The sequence below is a fragment of the Auxenochlorella protothecoides genome (assembly GCF_000733215.1).
Source record: "Auxenochlorella protothecoides strain 0710 unplaced genomic scaffold scaffold31, whole genome shotgun sequence".
Taxonomy (NCBI): domain Eukaryota; kingdom Viridiplantae; phylum Chlorophyta; class Trebouxiophyceae; order Chlorellales; family Chlorellaceae; genus Auxenochlorella; species Auxenochlorella protothecoides.
The window spans coordinates 154,054-168,399 of record NW_011934124.1 but is presented as its reverse complement, the minus strand read 5'-3'; the positions used below and the strand labels follow the sequence as shown (position 1 = coordinate 168,399).

At 68.0% G+C, this 14,346-nt stretch overlaps 5 protein-coding genes across 5 annotated transcripts in view; 2 read left to right on the top strand and 3 right to left on the bottom strand.

Annotated features, from left to right (window-relative positions):
- F751_2973 (hypothetical protein) overlaps positions 1-1,791 on the top strand; it is a gene marked incomplete at both ends in the record, with an annotated part of 4,767 nt that extends 2,976 nt beyond the window's left edge. Inside the window, 4 exons of the mRNA XM_011397345.1 lie at positions 1-215; positions 374-481; positions 743-826; positions 1,024-1,791. The exon at positions 1-215 is cut by the window's left edge and continues 1,125 nt beyond it. Coding sequence (XP_011395647.1) covers positions 1-215; positions 374-481; positions 743-826; positions 1,024-1,791 — 1,175 coding nt within the window. The remainder of the gene's footprint in view (positions 216-373; positions 482-742; positions 827-1,023) is intronic.
- Positions 1,792-2,117: 326 nt separating this feature from the next.
- On the bottom strand, positions 2,118-3,575 carry F751_2972 (Floral homeotic protein APETALA 2; the record flags this gene model as incomplete). The annotated part of the gene is made up of 3 exons (XM_011397344.1): positions 2,118-2,170; positions 2,601-3,075; positions 3,360-3,575. The coding sequence occupies 3 exons, from the start codon at positions 3,573-3,575 to the stop codon at positions 2,118-2,120; spliced, it is 744 nt and encodes a 247-aa protein (XP_011395646.1).
- Positions 3,576-4,374: 799 nt separating this feature from the next.
- On the bottom strand, positions 4,375-5,992 carry F751_2971 (AP2-like ethylene-responsive transcription factor AIL5; the record flags this gene model as incomplete). Its single annotated transcript, XM_011397343.1, has 5 exons — positions 4,375-4,496; positions 4,716-5,087; positions 5,269-5,412; positions 5,612-5,822; positions 5,951-5,992. 5 exons carry the CDS (start codon positions 5,990-5,992, stop codon positions 4,375-4,377), a joined length of 891 nt encoding a protein of 296 aa, XP_011395645.1.
- Positions 5,993-7,161: 1,169 nt separating this feature from the next.
- F751_2970 (hypothetical protein) lies at positions 7,162-9,041 on the bottom strand (the record flags this gene model as incomplete). Its single annotated transcript, XM_011397342.1, has 5 exons — positions 7,162-7,858; positions 8,141-8,282; positions 8,471-8,575; positions 8,671-8,848; positions 8,964-9,041. 5 exons carry the CDS (start codon positions 9,039-9,041, stop codon positions 7,162-7,164), a joined length of 1,200 nt encoding a protein of 399 aa, XP_011395644.1.
- A 244-nt stretch (positions 9,042-9,285) lies between these two features.
- The window catches only part of F751_2969 (Amino-acid acetyltransferase), a gene marked incomplete at both ends in the record, with an annotated part of 6,470 nt that continues 1,409 nt past the window's right edge, over positions 9,286-14,346 (top strand). The window contains 8 exons of the mRNA XM_011397341.1: positions 9,286-9,597; positions 9,794-9,851; positions 10,184-10,338; positions 10,604-11,773; positions 12,701-12,799; positions 13,013-13,192; positions 13,319-13,600; positions 13,860-14,243. Of these exons, the coding sequence (XP_011395643.1) occupies positions 9,286-9,597; positions 9,794-9,851; positions 10,184-10,338; positions 10,604-11,773; positions 12,701-12,799; positions 13,013-13,192; positions 13,319-13,600; positions 13,860-14,243 (2,640 nt within the window). The remainder of the gene's footprint in view (positions 9,598-9,793; positions 9,852-10,183; positions 10,339-10,603; positions 11,774-12,700; positions 12,800-13,012; positions 13,193-13,318; positions 13,601-13,859; positions 14,244-14,346) is intronic.

Genomic DNA, 14,346 nt, shown 5'->3' with positions numbered 1-14,346 from the left:
CCTCCGCCACGGCGGCGGAGAGCCTGGACGGCGCGGTGGCGGCCGCCGTGGCCTCCGCGCTGGACGGCTCGCACCGCAAGTTTGTGGGGCACGTCACCCTCATGTTCCGCGAGCTGGTCAAGAGCCTGCGCGCCGAGATGGCGGCGGCCGCGGCCACGCAGCACGATGACCACCAGGCCACGCTGCGCCTGACCCTGCGGGAGCTGCGTGACATGGTACGAGGCTGGAGGGGGAATGGGGGGCTCAGGCAGGGAAGGGAAGCCGGAGAGGGAACACATGGTGTGAGGAGGGGCTGGGAATGCTTGCGTGGAAGCGCAGGGGCTGTTGCTCACCAGCCTGTTCAGCCCCCGACCCACCCCTCACTCCACCCCAGGTCGCGGCGGAGCGGGCGGCGGCGCTGGAGGAGCACCGGGCGCAGGCCGAGGCAGCGGCGCTGGCCTCCACCTCCCGCATCGTGCAGGAGGTGGTGCGGGCCCAGCAGGTGCGGCTCTGGCAGGGTGGAGGGAGATGGGGAGAAGGGTCTTGGGAGATGGAGGGGGCATGGTGTGGAGCAGGGTATGCATGGGCCGCAGGGAGAGGACTGTCTGGGGACGGCGAGGGCCATCGCAGCGCGCTTGCATGAGTCATCCCTGTGATGCCCTTGCCACCCGCCTCTCCAGGCCACCACCCCACCACCCCTGCTCACAACACACACACACACACCTGCTCCCCCCCCCCCCCCCAAACCGACTCCCACTCACAGGCCGAGTTTCGGGAGCACATGCGCAGCGTCTCCGCGTCCACGACCCTGGCCGTCCAGGCCGCGGTTGCCACGGCCCTCCCAGAGGTGCGGGGGAGGTCATGTGGTGGCGTGCATCTGCTCCGTGCAGCCGACAGGCTTCTGGGCCCCAATGATCAAAGTGTGCGGGAGCCTGACGTCTTTCGGGGGCCAGAGAGGCCAGGCCATCCACAGCCTCTGCCGCAGGCTCCAAGCCTTTCCACCAGGAAACGTCATGCGGAATCGCGCCAACCACACCCGTGCAGGCGCTGGCGTCCTCGGCCGCCTTGCTGGCGCCCCAGGTCGCGTCGGCGGTGTCGGCCTCGCTGGCGCCGGCCCTGGCGGGGGCCTTCACCTCCGCCTTCTCCACCCAGCTGGTGCCCGGGTTCGAGGCGGCCTGCGGGTCCATGCTGAGCCAGCTGACCGCGGCCATGGCGCGCGGGCTGGACGCGCAGGCCGCCGCCGCCGCCGAGACCCTAGCCGAGCTGCGCGGCGCGGCGGCCGAGCTGACGCGCGCGGCGGGGGGCCTGGCGCGCGCCGCTCCGTCCCCGGCGTCCAATTTCGGCCCGGCCCCGCCCGCGCCGCTGGACCCGGCCCGCCGCCGCCTGCTGGGCCTGCTGGAGGCCCGGCTGCCGGAGGAGGCCTTCGACGAGGCCCTGTCCGCGGCCGACGCGGGCCTGGTCGGCTGGCTGTGCGCGCAGGAGGCGGCGGCGGCGGCGCTCGCGACGCGGCCGCCGCGCCTGGGCCAGCCCGCGCTGCTCAGCCTCGCGCAGCAGCTGTCCAGCCTGCTGGACCGCGGCGACCCCACCGCGCCCGCCGGCTGGGCCGGCGCCGCGGTGGACGGCCTGTGCGTGTGGGACGCGCGCATCGCTGCCCACGTGGAGCCCGTCCTGCGAGGCGTGGAGGCCGCCGTGCACCGCGCGCGCCGGCGCGGGCCGGGCTCGCCCCATGCCGAGGCGGCGCTGGGCGCCCTCCTGGCCGCCGTGCGGCGGAAGATCGACGACGCGGCGGCGCATGGCGGGCCGCGCGCCTAGCCGGCGACGGGGCTGTCCGGTGCGGGGGTGCACGCGGCGCCTCACGCGAAGTTGCCATCCCCCTGCCTGGGCACGGGCAGGGGCACCTCTCGTTGCCTGCCTCCCTCCTCTGTGACCCCGCACGTGCCCGATCTCTGTGCATGTTCTTTCAAGGCAGGGTGCTGGATCGCAGGGAGCAGTTATCATCAGGGGGTCGCAAGGAGGGGGTGTACAGGGGAGGGCAAGCGAGGGATTCGGTGGTGCGCTGTGCCGCAAGGCGACGCGCGCACACGGGGCGGTGCAGGGGCAGGGGAGGAAGGCAGGAGCATGCAGACAAGGAGCACGCGTCAACATGGAAAGGGGGACTGGGCACAGCACAGGGGAACGAGGTGTGCGGTGCCTTGAGAGGGGTCCGGTGGAGCGTCGAGTCGGGGTCTGGCTCAAGCACGGTCACGTACCGGCAGGGCAGCTGTGAACCCGACAGGGACCCGAGGGCCCTCAGAACATGTCGTGGGTGATGATGTCCCAGAAGACGCCGCCGCGCGGCGCCTCCTCCCCCTCCTCCTCCTCCCTTTCTTCCTCTCCCTGCTGCAGCTTGCGTGCTGTTCGCTCGCGTTGCTGGCGCAGGTGCCGCGACAGCATCTGGGGCGACAGCGGGTCCAGCACCGTCTGTGGCGACAGCTCCTCGTCCCGCACCTCCGCGCCCAGTATGTGGTAGGCCAGCGCACGCGCGCCGGCGCTGGCCGCTGCCGGTGCCAGCCCGGCGCGCGGCGGCTGCGGCGGCTGCGTGGGTGTGGCGGCGGGCGTTTCGGCCCCCCCCGCCGTGCCACCCCCCAGGAGGCCCCTGGCGGCGGCACGCGCGGCGGCCTCCGGCCCCAGCTCCTCCAGGTACTCGCAGAGCGCAAAGTTGGTCTGGGCGTCGATGCCCTTCTGCGCGATGGCGGCGCGGTCGTAGGCGCGCGCCGCCTGCACCTCCGTGTCGTGCAGGCCCAGGTAGAGGTAGCGCCGCCCCGCGGCCTGGCCAATGCGCGACTCCCAGCGCCCCTTGGCGTGCCGCGTCACGCCGCGGAAGAAGGAGGTCTGCTGGCTGGCGCCCTTGCTCTGGCGCCGCAGCCCGGACACCAGATCCTCCAGGGGCTGGGCCTCCAGCAGGTCCAGCCAGGGCTCGTAGTAGGACAGGTGGTAGTTGGTCTCGCGCCGGCCCAGGCGCAGGGCCACAATGTCGTAGGCCAGCGCCGCCTCGGCAGCGCTGCCGAACCCGCCCAGGTAGAACTGCCGCCCGGGCTGACCCTCCCAGATGTGGGCCTGCGAGGATATGCGGGGGGGTGATAAGAAAGGTTCGGGATCAGCTCGGAGTGGCCAGGGTGGAGGTGGGTTGGGAAGAAACTGGGTACTTCCAGGTGTGTAACCCGGGGACGGCTGCTGCAGTCCCATGATGGTACCCCAGGGCCAACAACCCGAGCACTGGATTCCAGTGGGTACCCAAGAAGGTTTCATCCTCCCAAATGTATGCACAGAATGCCCAGAAAACCACTGAAGCAGGATGCACCACCACCATCCCTGAATACCATCACTACCCCCAAGCCCACCTCATGGCGTTTAGTGCGCACGTGGAGGGTGACCCCCTTGTACTCCGGCACGGCCTCCATGGGCGTCCCGGGGGCCGATCGGGACATACCCATGAGCTCATGCAGACTGCTGCGTCTACTGGGCATGGCCTCGTCCTCCCCGGAGCTCTCGCGGCTGCGCTTCCGGGTGACGGGGGTGCTGAGCGGTTGGCAATAGTGCCTGGGTGAGTACGCCATGCTTGCAGATCCAGTTCGCGAAGGAGCGGCTTGGGCGGGACGAAGTGGGGTTCGCCGGGGCAATTATGCCATGTAATGGTACCTGCTTAGCTCTCAGTGGGTTTTGATGTGGGTGGGGGCAACATGCCGGCCGTGGATGCTTCGTGAGCACCTGGCCTGGTTCCGCCTCGGCGGCGTTCACGATCGCGGGTGCCGGAAACGAGGCATCCGTCCGGACCGAGGCAGGTCGAGCGGAGGGTGCCAGAGTACGTGCTCCCTCCTCGCATGACACAGATCGGGACTGCATCAGGATCACATGACGAACAGAGTTACTGGGTATTCCCTCACGAGCGGCGGAATTGCGGGTCTGCTACCCCGGCGTGTACTCCCCTGGCGCCTCAACCTCGATCACATTATCTGGCACCTCCTGAAACCAAATCTTATTCTTATTTGAGAAATTAGGTCCAACGGTGTATTGATTTCAAATCCGAGCAGGGATCGAAAACGTGGTGTGCGAGCGGCCTTTGTAAGAGGAGTGGAGGCGTAAAAGGGGAACCTGCAAACTCAGCGGAAGGAAGGCACGCAGCGAGCCGACTCGGGAAAAGGCTCGGGAGGGCAAGGGTTTGAGGACACAGATGCAGGAATGGACTCCACAGTGAGGGGATGGGCATGCTGCACATTGGAGGGGATCGCGTGGGATGGCCGGCAGTGGGATGTGGCACAGGGATCGGAGGGCATGTATTGAGCAGGAGAGCGCCGAAAGTTGCTGTCAATGACAGCAGCGTTCCGACGTGGGGCGGACGGTGACCACCTTGGGTCCTCATTGGAGATCCAGCATGGCCAGTGCGTCCTCCTGCATCCATGCATCCGGGTCATCCGTTCGTGCTCTCTTGCACGAGCCGTCTGCCTCCTCCTGCAGACGCTTGCCAGCGCAGGAGGGACCTGGAGTGGCAGGATTAAAGGAGGAGGCTTGGATGAAGATTTCGAGTGTGGGCCAGGTCAGGGCGGTGTACAAGGGTGCGCGGTGTGAGGGTGGTAGGGATGTGTGCGATGGAGGGCTGACTGGGACCCAGTCTTGGCACTATGGGCGTGATTGTCCGTCAGCACAAATCCCAAAACCCAGTGTCGCCTGCGTGCGGACCGGGGTAACCCTGTGCTCACCGGTCAGCATGGTCTGGAACTCCATGAAGTCAAAGACGCTGCGGGGTGTCACAGAGGTCCGGCGAGGGACCACCTGGACACCCAGCTCAGCACCTTGGTGGGCGTCGGCCTCCCCCTCCCCCGGCGTGGCCTGGGGTCTGGGGGACTGCATGGAGCCTGCTGGGGCTTGCTGGGCCCCGGAAGGCTGGCTGATGGGGCTGACGTCGTACTCCCCTGCTCGGGGGGTGTTCAGCCTCTTCAGCGTGGGGCTGGGCCCGCGGGCAGCCCGCTGCAGCTGGAGCAGGGGGGTCGGCACCGGGGGAGGGGTGTAGCTGGTGGGGAGGACCGGGGGGAGCAGGCCTCGCTTCACCGCTGCTTGGATGTGCTCGCCATCTGTGGGAGGTAGAGATGGTGTGGTGAAGGATTTCAGAGCGGGCGCTTTGCCCCAGTAGAGGTGAGGTTTCGGAGGAACAATGGCGCCAATTGATCGACACTGCTTCATGACGACAACCACCCTCACGGTCAAGCTCTCCCACCCACTCTCAAGGGTCAGACCCTACGCCATTGTTCTCACCCAGCATATCTAGGTAGTCGACCAGGGGGAAGGAGGTGGTGGCACCCAGTCCCAGCCTCTGGATGCAGGACCGATCCACCGCCCGCGCCGCAGCCCGCTCGTCTGCAAACACCCCCAGGTGCTCCTTGTCGGGGTGCACCGTGGCTGCAGGGGGAAGGATGGGAACGTACTGTGAAGCGTCATACGTCGATGCAATGCAATGAAGTGGACACGCTGCATGCTCGCAAGAGTGCCATGCACGCATGGGACCTCGGGGGGAGGACAACGGGACGCCGGCCTGGCGACCAATGAACCCTACTCGCCGCCGGGCCGCAGGTCGGAAACTTGGTGATAAGGACCGTACCTGATATCTCCAGCTCCCACTCCTCCATGGTGAGATTAGTATCCTTGGCAACGCAGTTCATGGCCTTGCTCTGCGCTCGCAGGTGCTGCACGACCTCCTCCTGACTCGCGGTATGATCCTCCAACTCCGCGCTGTATCGGAAGATATCAAAGTTGGTCTGGGCGTCTTGGCCCCTAAACTTACATGCGGCAAGGTCATAGGCCGTGGCGGCCTGCGGGCATATGGGAGGGAGGGAGGGTGGTCATCCCAGACTCGCGCACGCTGGCAATCCGAGGGTCCCCAAGGGGTGCCATGCCGAGAAAACAACATCCGAGAGATGCCCTACCTGCACTTCCAAACCATATCCTCCGAGGTAAACTTGTTTACCCTCGCTCCAAACATGGGCCTCGTATCTCTGCGCGCAGGTGTTGGGGTGGGCAATTAACATGTTTAGGACCCCACCCCTCATACTTGACCGAACAATTGTGCGGCTCTCGACCCACAACCTCCGTGCTTGGCACGTAAGTTCTTGTATATCATGCTGACGCACTCCTCATTCCACCCCCTGCCCTCACGTTGGTACGGCTATGGTGGGTCACTCCGCGATATCTCGATGCGGTCCTCCTGATTCCGGACGAACGACGCCCGCTGGAATCCCTGCGAGCAGCGATGTGGCGCAACGATATCGGTCATTGTGCAGGCCAAGAATGGCGGGTATAATTCCGAAACCTCCATCAAGCATTCTCATAAGCTTGCTCCTGGCCCAAATGCCCAACCTACCTCTTCCCGAGAAACGACTCGGTACCATGGCCGCTCATCAGCGCTGCATGCAGAGTCCAGCAAGTCCTCCCAGGCGCGTTCGTGTCGGGTCCTCTGGTGCTGGGGTAGATATAGAACCTTTTCCAGGTTCCTTGGGGAGGATTCAGGTCCGAGACATGGCGAGGGAGGGGCTGTGGACCTTGGGGATTCCAGATGGGGGTGGGGGACTTGATTGGAATGGCGAGCTGGAAATTGTGCTCAGGCCGGGTATTTGTACCATGCTCGCTGGTCGAGCTCAGTCCTCGCTCGCGAGCAGGTTTGCGGGGTTCGAGCGGGTTGGGCGAGCGGCCAATGCGTCGGACATGGGGTCCCGGGTTCGGAGCTTCGGCGCCCACGCCGCACCTCGGAAGCGGAACTCCCGGTCGCCCTGCGCAATCTGCGGCAGGCGCATGCATTCGGCGCACTGCCTGGGGTTCAGCTCCTTGAAATGTCTTGTGCTAGGGTTACACCTTCGTCTGCGCATAGGGACATTGGTTTCCCTGCCCACGCCAACACGTCGGGAACCGTGTTATGCCGATACGACGCCACGTGACTGTCTCGAGGTGGTGGGACCGATATACGGGCGGTCCACGCCCTCGTCGTACAGAGGGGCTCGTGCAAAGCCAAGGTTGTGTGTTCCAGATTGGCCGCAGTGATGCACCCACGTCGGCCTTTGGTGGCGTCGCGGGCCGGTTAACAACGGAGGAAGTGGTGGCGGGTACTTCTCAAGGTATGCTGCTCCTGCCCTAAAGAGTCCTCCCTCCCATACGCCGTCAGCGGCCATGGAAGTAGGTCATGTAGAGCACGAAGATGATCATGAGCAGGACAGAGGCGATGATGAGGTTCCTCATGGCGTACTCGTTCCTGGACTCGCGCAGCGCCTGGCCCGGCACGTACCGCGTCACCTCCAGCGGCGCATCCAGGGCCAGGGCCTCGGCCACCACCGCGCCGCCCAGGACCTCCTGGAGGCGGGCCAGGGCCACGCCCTCCCCCTCCCCGAAGCGCAGCACCTCGGCCACCGCCAGCGGGCCCTCCGGCAGGGCCAGGAACACGCGGCGCAGCGTGCCCAGCGTGGCCTCGCCCCCCTCCCGCCCCCGCGCCTCGGGCGCCAGCCGCGCCGCCACGCCCGCGCGCACGTCGGCCGCCAGCGCGTCGCGCGCCGCCGCCACGCCCTCCCTCCGGCCCACACAGGCGCGTGCGTCCAGCACGCCTCGTAGGCTGGCCACTCCAGGCGCGCCCGCGCGCACGCCACCTGGCCCGTGCAGGGCCAGGGTCCAGGGTCCGGCGGGGGTCAGTCCCGCCGCTGCGCCCGCCTCGGCCAGCGAGGCGGCGCCGGGGGGCAGCAGCCGCCCCTCCGACGTCGCCAGCACCGCGCCCTCCAGCCGGGCCGCCACGTCGGCGAGCACGGCACGGCGGGCGGGCTTATACGGCGGCGGCATGGGGCCGGGCAGGGGGCAGTCCAGCGCGTACCTGGGTGTGAGGGGGGGGGAGGTAGTGTTGTAGAGGAGGATGGAGGGGCTTACTGTAGGGTTCAGGAGGAGTGCTTGCAGGGGGTGTCGGGGGGGTTGTGGGGTGTGGACAGCGCGCAGGCAACAGAGAGCGTGCCGCGGGGTCACAAGGTGGTCGGAGGGCGACAGGCACATGGCGCGCAAGGTGGGCATGCAAGCTGCTGCACCCCAGCACAGGGTCACGGGACTACCCAGCTTGGCAGGCGCACCACCCACATCCGCACACCACCCGACGCCGGCCCACCGGGTCTGCAGCGTCACCATCTGCTCTGCCAGCGCGGAGACGCGGTGGTCGCAGGGCTTCAGGGCGCCGGGCCCGCTCGCATCCCTGGCCGTGAGCGCTCCGCTGGTCGCGTCGGCGTGCAGCACGAGCGAGGCATGGGAGCCTGTGAGGAAGGGGGTAGGGACAGGGGAGCGCTTAAGCGAGTCCCGTGCAACATGGAGAGGGCCCGGGCAGCGTCGGGCGGGCGACCAACGTCTGGCGATACCCTGGTGTGGGGGATCTGCGGGAGCATCCAGCCTCTCCACTGCTCTCCGTGCACCTCCTCCTTTCCCCCCACCAAGTCCCGCCCACCTCTGAGCTCCGACTGGACATCCCGCAGCACCCCCGTCACGATTGTGCTGCTGGCCTCAAACACTGCCGCGGGGGCCACCACAAACATACCCAGCACGTGGATGCCTGCACGTGTATTGCGGGGCCAGGGGCGGTGGGGGCTGCCGGGATCAGACTGGCGAGCAGGGCGGTGCGCCGCAGCACCTCACCGCGCTCCCCACCTCCGATCAGGATGCGCGACAGCTGCAGGGCGTGCTCCACCACCCAGTCGGCGTCGAGGGTGATGTGCGTCTTGCCATCCAGCCTCGCTGCGGGGCCCGCCTCGCAGTCTGGGGTGGGGATGAGGGCCAGCAGCAGGTCCTTGCCACCAGGCTGTGGCCGGCCCAGGATGAAGCCCACCTGTTGGTGCAGGGGTGGTGGGGCGCCAGGGCTGTCATCCACTCCTGCACCACCCATGTGAGCGGTGGAGCAACTCCCATCCCCTTGCACCACCCTCATCAAGGCATGTTCGCACCTGCAGGATGAACCCGAGCCGGGTGCAGCCCTGTGCGTAGGCCTCAACCCCGGCGTCTATGTGCACGCTCCTAACCATTGCAATGAAGCCTCCTCGGAATATTCCTACCCCGATCCCGACCGCACGACCCAGTCGTTGCATCTGGTCCACCCCTGCAATCTTGGCCCGCGGGCGCGCTGCGGGGCCCCCCCTAGGGTTTCATTTTCGCGCCCCCCATGTAAGGGGTGGTGATCTGAGGTTTTCCCTCCTCAACGTCCCAGCTTCAGCACACTCTAACCCCATGGCCTGTAGTTTAGGATCTCAGTAGAGCTGTCGCCATGCCATGAGGGGCTGCAGCACCCTTTCGTTGACTCCTGCGCGGTGCACATCTCCTCTGACCTACCGCGTCAGGACTTGCACCCACCGGCTAGGCCCAACTGGGCCCCCGTCCAGCACCACCAATGGCACCGCCTCGACGTCTGCGGAGGCTCCAAGCCCACAGCATGCCGTGGTCCCTGCCAGGGGATTGCCTGGGCGGGACTATGGTGCCCTGGACCGAACGCAGTACGGGCTATTCGTCCAGTTCTTTCGACAGGCCTCGCCCTACATTGAAGGCCACAGGGGGCGAACCTTCGTGATCAGCATTCCTGGAGAGGTGCGTGACTGTGTGGAGCCATCGCTCCACTGCTCCTGGTGTTGGTGCTGGAAGGGCGAGCCGGATGTGTTTCTTCTGGAATGCAGCATGAGGAGGTGGCGGACCTTCTTCTGAGACCCTCGCACCAGACACATTACCGGCGCGATGGGGCAGTTGTGCACAGCTGCCTGTACCCACCTGCCCACCCTCGATGTAGGTGGTCTCCAATCGGAGTCAACTGAGTGCCCTGCTGGAGGACATTGCGCTCCTGCATGGTGGGTCGAGGCACAGGGAGGCCAGCGCGTGTCTCTTAACTGTTGATCTTGTGTGATGGCGACTGCATGGGCTTTGGCGCAGCGTCCTCATGACTTCAAGCGATCGTTGTGGGCAGGGGCAGGCATTCTGTCCCGTGTCACCCAAAGGCAGCTTCCCGTCAGGGGCACACCTGCCAGCTTCAAGTCCTTTTCAAATTTTTCTCGTTCCCCAGCAAGAAGTCTGCAAGCGTCGTGCCGGACTCTTTTGCTGAGCACCCACCCCACTCGAGCACGTCCTTCCCGTCGCCACATGCACACCGTGCGTGCCTAACCCCCAATCCGCTGCACTCCAGGTCTGGGCGTCCGGCTCGTGCTCGTGCTGGGCACCCCCGCCCCTCCCGTCTCCGACACATCCTCACCCTACCCCGTCACCGACTCCGATGCCATGGAGCGGCTCATCCAGGCAGCGGGCCTGGCTCGCCTCCAGGTGGAGGCCTTCCTCTCCAAGGTAGGTCGTGGCTGGCAGCCCGGGTGTTTTGCTCGAGGGATGTGCACTCCCGGCCCTGGCATCCTTGATTGGCGGGGCCCCAGATTGCCCCCCACCCGTCGTCCATCCCTGAGAAACTCATGCTTCTTGACCTTTCGATGAGAGAGGCTGCGTGCGACACGCTTTGCGGCGTCCCCGTGCCCAACACTCGCATCTGCACGCATGCCCTCCCCCTCAAGCACCCCGCCATCCACCCCACCCTCTTGCCCGCCCACCGCCTCCCCAGGCCCCCACGGTGGCCCTGGCCCGGCGCCACACGCGCGGCAAGCGCGGCGAGCCCCCCACCGTGCACACGCCCAGCCTCAGCGTCGTCTCCGGCAACTACCTGGCGGCCAAGCGCCGGGGCGTGGTGGGCGGGGTGGACCACGGCGCCACGGGCATGGTGCGCCACGTGGCCGCCGCCTCGGTGGCCGCGCAGCTGGCGGCCGGCAGCATCGTGGTGCTGTCCGGGCTGGGCTTCAGCGCGGGCGGCGAGCCGCTGGCCTGCCCGCCCACGGGCGTCGCGGCGGCGGCCGCCGTGGCCCTGGGCGCCGACAAGCTGCTGCTGCTGACCACCAGCGTGGCGCTGCGCCGCTCTCGCGAGCTCTCCGGCTGGCTGCCCCTGCGCGACGCGGAGGCGCTGCTCTGCGCGGCGCTGCCGGACCCCGCGCGCCGCGCCGACCTGCTCGCCGAGCTGGCCGCCCTGGGCGGCGGCGGCGGCGGCGGCGGGGGGGAGGTGCCCGCCGGCGTCGGTGGTCACCCCGACGCCGCGGCGACCGCCGCACCGGCCCCCGCCTCCCCTGCCCTCCCCCCCGCCCAGCGCGACCTGGACTTCGACCTGGAGAAGTGGGCGGCGGCGGGCGCGGCGCTGCCCCTGCTGGCGGCCTGCGCGGCGTGCCGCGCAGGGGTCAAGCGCGCGCACCTGGTGGACGCGGCGGGGGATGGCGGCCTGCTGCTGGAGCTCTACTCCCGCGACGGCGTCGGCTCCATGGTCTCCACCGACCTGTATGAGGGCATGCGCCCCGCGGAGCCGCGCGACCTGGGCCCCATCGCCGAGCTGCTGCGCCCGCTGGAGGAGGGCGGGTTCCTGGTGCGCCGCTCCGCGGCGCGCCTCGCCGCCGACCTGCCACACTTCACGGTCTGGGAGCGGGAGGGCCGCGTGCTGGGCTGCGTGGCAGCGCCCCCCCTGGGCGATGGCGTGGCGGAGCTGGGTGCCTTTGCCGTGCACCCCGCCTACCGCCGCCTGGGCAAGGGCGACGGGCTGCTGGAGTGCGTGGAGGCGGCCGCCGCCGCGGCGGGCGCGCACACGCTCGTGCTGCTGACCACGCGTACAGCCGACTGGTTCGCGCAGCGCGGCTTCCGCCACGTGGGGCCCGCCGCGGGAAACGCGCTGCTGCCGGAGGCCAGGCGGGCCCAGGTGGACCCGGGCAGGAACTCCCAGCTGTACGCCAAGAGCCTCGCCTGAGGGGCACGCATGGTGCGATGCTCAGGCGGGGGGACCCAGCCTCCCAGTGCTTGGCAGGGTTGGGAAGGTAGAGGACCGCACCAGATGTTCCATTAAAATTCTTGTAAGCATTGCGATCCGTTTCCCGAGCGGCGGCGCGCTGGGTGCCGGGGAGGTGCTCCGCAAGGGGAAGAGAGGGGGGGCCACCTTCCGGGGTCGGACGGGCAGAACCTCTCTGCAGCAACCTCCCGTTTCGCACTTGGCCCGCTGGCGGGACCCGGTCGACCCTTCACTGCCTTCCGCTCCCCATCAAACCCGAACACTCGCTCACACGGACTTGCAAACGGGTTGAGAGCGCAGTCGAGCAGCACTGCGACCATACAACACCCCTGCCTGCGCCTGGCTTGACGAAGGTCGTGGCCGTGAGCACGCAGCACTGACCGCGGCGATCTGTGAGGGCCCCCCCAAGCGCAAATCAAGGGCGCGTGGTGTGGATGCCGCTTACGGGTGCCGCTCTGGCTTCCCAACGGTGCAGTTCCTCGGCGCCAACGGCGGTTCAAGCACCGACTGCCGAGCCAAGGGAGTCCGTCGCCTCATCTGGCTACCCGCACGGCCTGGGTTCGGCGATCAGACAAGCTACCCTTCCATTCTGCAGCGTGTCGCAGGTGAGGGAGGGGCGAGGGGTGGTTTGGGACCCGGCGCCTGCCCGCGCCCTTGGGCGCCCTTGTTTGAAAACAGGCCCGCCTTCGGGGCCGACGGGCTCCTCTTTCCTGCTCATGCCATCGTGCTGTGGAGATTTTGTGCACTTGTCGAGGCGCCAGCAGGGCCCTGGCGAACGCACTCCCCTGGCCCCGGAGCCTGTGATCCAACGCGCTCGAACCCTCATCCGCTCCTCCCCAGGGCGTTGTGAGCGCGGCCACCGGCGCCGCGCTGACCCTCGTCCTTCGTAGAGCGTTGATCGGCAGCCCAAGCCTGTCTGTGGACGACCACCCGATGCAGGTGGGCAGGTTGCCATGGGTTGTGAGTGCATGGGGGCCAAGTCCTTGTTGACTGGCCCACCTCTGCTGTGTAGGGAGGCATGGCTGCAGTCTCCTGGGCACCTTCTGCTACCCACAGTCTGCCGTGCTAGAGCCTGATCCCATCTGGCATACAAAAAGCAGGCCAGTATGTGCTCAGGGCACTGCAACCCGCCGCCCCTGTGCACGCTCACAGGTCCAGGAGAACTCGGCCGTGGCGGCAGCGGCGGCCACGGCGACCGTGGTGGCCTCCTCCTCGGCCAAGCTGGCCCCCCCGCCCCCCAAGCCCGACCAGAAGCCAGTGCACGACGTGGTGGCGGGGGCCATGGCGCGCGCCGCCTCGCAGTCCACCATCCACCCGCTGGACACGATGAAGGTGCGGATGCAGACGGGCCCGCGTGCGGGCGCCCCGCGCGGCGCCGGCCCCCGCTCCGGCCCGCGCCTGCCTTCCTCGCGCCCCGCCCGGGGCGGCGGCCTGGCCCGCAACCTGAACGAGTTCAAGGGCCTGTACAAGGGCGTGGTGGGCGCGGCCACCGGCGCGGGCCTCATCATCGGCACCTACTTTGCCTTCTACTCCACCACCAAGCGCTTCCTGCGCGAGCACTCCACCCTCTCCGACGGCTCCGTCGCCTTTGTGTCGGGGGCCACCGCCGCGCTCGGCTCATCCGTGGTCAAGGTCCCGCTCGCGGTCTGCATCCGCTCGGTGCAGGCGGGGGTGTACACCAACGCCCTCGCCGCGGCGCAGGACATCGTCAAGGCGGCGGGAGTGCGCGGCCTCTTCACGGTGAGAAGGGCAGAGTGGGGTTTCATGTGCTGGGACTGAATGAGCGGGGGGGTGGAGGAGGTCGGAGGGGGTTGCAGCGAGGGTATGGGTTGTTGTTTGAGATGGCCAAGCATGTCATGTCCTCCCTCCCTCCAACCCCCTCCCCCCCCCTCTCCCTGCACCCCGGTTGTTACCCTCTGATGTTTGAACCTGATTCCCTCATTGTTCACCCAGCCCAGCGTGAAAATAACATCCCTCCAACACCACCCTCCACAAACAGGGCTTCCTGCCGACCATCCTGGAGGACGTCCCCGACATGGCAGTCAAGTTTGCGGTGTACGAGACGGTGCGCAACCTGCACCTGCGCCTGCGCGGCCGGCACGCCTCGGTGCTGGAGGACCTGTGCATCGGCGGGTTTGCGGGCGCGGCCGCCGCGGCCGCCACCACCCCCCTGGACGTGGTCAAGACGGTGATGATGACCACCGCCAGCGCGCGGCCGACGGTGGTGTCGGCGTCGCGCGCCATCCTGCGCGAGGGCGGCGGCGCGCGCGCTTTCTTCCGCGGCATGGGCCCCCGCGCGCTGTCCAACGGCCTCAACTCCGCCATCTTCTTCTGCTTCTTCGAGGCCATCCGCCAGGTGCTGACCAAGCAGCAGGCGGCGCGCGTCGCGCAGGCCGCCACGGGGGTCAAGGCCGCGCCGCCGGCCTGGCGCGCGCGCGTGCGGCTGCCGGGCAGGCAGCGGACCGCGGCGCCCGCGCATGCTGCGC